The sequence below is a fragment of the Sinocyclocheilus grahami genome, unplaced genomic scaffold, assembly GCF_001515645.1.
Source record: "Sinocyclocheilus grahami isolate Dianchi unplaced genomic scaffold, SAMN03320097.WGS_v1.1 scaffold924.1, whole genome shotgun sequence".
Lineage (NCBI taxonomy): Eukaryota > Metazoa > Chordata > Actinopteri > Cypriniformes > Cyprinidae > Sinocyclocheilus > Sinocyclocheilus grahami.
In genome coordinates this window covers 141154-143751 of record NW_015506103.1, presented here as the reverse complement: position 1 = coordinate 143751, position 2598 = coordinate 141154, and the positions used below count along the sequence as shown (strand labels likewise).

The 2598-nt window shown below is 45.8% G+C and overlaps 1 protein-coding gene across 5 annotated transcripts in view; it reads left to right on the top strand.

The window, feature by feature from the left end:
* evlb (Enah/Vasp-like b) overlaps nucleotides 1-2598 on the top strand; it is a 25943-nt gene that overhangs the window by 9341 nt on the left and 14004 nt on the right. For 2 of the 5 annotated variants that reach the window (XM_016249364.1, XM_016249363.1), the window contains exon 1: nucleotides 1282-1723. The exons of 1 other annotated variant lie outside the window; for it this stretch is intronic. In XM_016249364.1, the coding sequence (XP_016104850.1) occupies nucleotides 1632-1723 (92 nt within the window). In that variant the 5' untranslated portion in view covers nucleotides 1282-1631. Of the gene's footprint in view, nucleotides 1-1267; nucleotides 1724-2598 lie in introns of those variants that run through there. 2 more of the 5 variants (XR_001606209.1, XR_001606208.1) reach the window with 2 other exon arrangements.

Sequence of the window (2598 nt, the reverse complement as noted above, 5' to 3'; positions counted from 1 at the left end):
GTGTGTGTGTGTTTGTATGTGTGTGAGAGTGTGTGTGCGTGTGTGTGTGTGTGTGTGTGAGTGCGTGCGTGTGTCTGCATGTGTGTGAGAGTGTGTGTGAGTGTGTGCATGTGTGAGTGTGTGCATGTGTGAGTGAATGTGTGTGCGTGTGTCTGCGCGTGTGAGAGTGTGCATGTGTGTGTGTGTCTGCATGTGTGTGTGTGTGTGTGCGCGTGCGTGTCAGAGCTCAGCCTCTCTGATCTAAAGCGTCTGATACACACACTTTAATCAGTCTGAATAAGCTCTTTTGCACTACAAATAATTTTTTTTGCACTACAATCACTAATTACTGCACTGTTGTTTACTTTACTGGTTTGCACTCTATCTGCCATATGCCTTGTGCTTTATATATATATTTTTACATTTGACCTTATTTGTATATTTGTATAGTTGTATTTTGTATTTAATCTGTATTTATGTTATCTGTATGCACCCAAGGGTCTGAGAGTAACGCAATTTCAATTCTCTGTGTGTATGTGCTGTACATGTGGAAGAATTGACAATAAAGCAGACTTGAACTTGATAATCTGCTGACCATCACAGCAGCTGCAGCTCTGATCTGAACAACATCGTCAGCTTCACTCAGTCAGGTGACGCTGATCACAGGAAGTGTGTGTGATCGCAGCTGACAGGCCCTGCCCCCTGCGGTGATGTCATCACAGACGTCAGTCAGCTCTTCTGTCAGCCTATCAGAGGCGTTTCCTGGCCTGTGATTGTAATGTACATGTGCCACTCATGATGAATCCCATGAGCCTCTCTGGCTGTTGACCTTGGTGAAGCTGAACTCAGATCAGTTACTGTGATTCTGCTTCTTTATCTGCTGCTGGTCTGCATGTCTGTCTGGTTATATATTTGTTTTTGTATCAGTCTGTCCATGAATCTGTTTCTTTTGTATAATTTCTAGTCAGCTGTTTTATGAAATCAATCCATTACTGTAATTGTGTCAGTGTGTCATCTGGTGCACAGCAGTCTCTCTCTCTCTCTCTCTCTCTCTCTCTCTCTCTCTCTAAACCAGTCCCCTGTTAGATGTTGTTTCGATGTTTAACCGAAAACCAGTTAGTGCTTCAGACCATTTAGATCCAGCTTCATTTCCCCTTTAATTCAACACTAATCAGATTGCAGCTTTTCATTGTAATTATGATTTCAATCCCGCAAAAGAGAGAGAGAGAGAGAGAGCATCAGTGTGAGTGAGGAGGGGCTGACGTGTGGATACTCACTGGAGAGCAGTGGGAGGAGCCTCGTAATCCTCTCAGCCAATGGCGCGCCGGTGAGGCTGCATCACACAGCATCATTTCATTGAGTGCCGCTCAGCTGAGCTCCAGCGCTTCATCTGCTGCTCCTGTCCCGGACAAAGGATGACATCAGCGCAGCTTCACTGAGAAACACTCATGTTCATATTCCTCTCATCTCCGCTGCAGAGCTTTCCTGACTGAGATGCTCTTTCAGCACATGAACCGTTAGCGGCGAGAGAGGAGGAAGAGGAAGAGGACGAGGGGGAGGGGAGCCGAGCCGCAGAGAGAGAGAGAGAGAGAGAGAGAGAGAGAGGAATCACACAGGAGAAGCAGAATTCCAGAAGCACCTGTTCCCCTAATATGATCATGGATATTAACATCCAGTCTCACCGCTTCTACTTCCCGCAGATCTACTGCGAGCCCGGCGTGCCGCTCGCCGACATCAAGATCAGGTACGTTCCTCCTCGTCTCTGAGACGTGCGGCTGAACCGGAAGACGAGGGACGTACGGATGAAGCCTGATTTACAGCTTCAGACGGATCCTCTTTTGTTCTGGTGATCTCAGAGGCCTGGAGGAGACTCGCTGTTACCATGGAAACCGGTTTAGTGCTGATGTGTGTGTGTGAACTAATGGATGGATGATAATAAACAGGAAAATATATCAGTGTTAATGTTGTAAAATTTCAGCTGTAAAGCAGCTCTGCAGAAGACAATAGAGTCATGATTCAGATCAATTCAGTTTCGTTCTGATCTGATGGCAGTGCAGTTAAATCCATAATATAACTGAATATTAATTGTTATGAACGTTACATCTGTGGATTATACGATCAGCTGTAGGAAACGATAAAACAGGCCTCAGAAAGCCCTGAAGCCGAGCGATGCGGTTTCACTGCTGGATCAGTTTCTCTGATTCGTTCCAGAAGATTCTGCTGCCAATATTAGAGCCGATCTTACAGGAGCAGCTGAAATATTCCCTCATTAGATCTCAGATGTCGCTCCTGCTGTTATTTACAGTAAATCGTAAGTGTTGATGATGCATTGCAGTGATGAGGAGTGTTATGAGATTGTCTTCCTCAGCCGTTCTTTATTAAGGCCAGTGAAATATTCCACTCCGGTCGTCCTGATGTGTTTCTGCAGTCTGCAGTGAACGGAGAGCATGAGAGACGTCTGAGACTCACCGAGACTGCTCAGTTCTTTCTGTGGTTGTGGATTTTTGCTCCAAACCAACACTGTGTTTTCTGCTTATGTAACAGCCAGACTCATAGTTCTGTCGACTCAGTTCCTCGTTCTGTGAGTGTGTGTCAGGACTGTGTTCTTTGGCTGTAGAC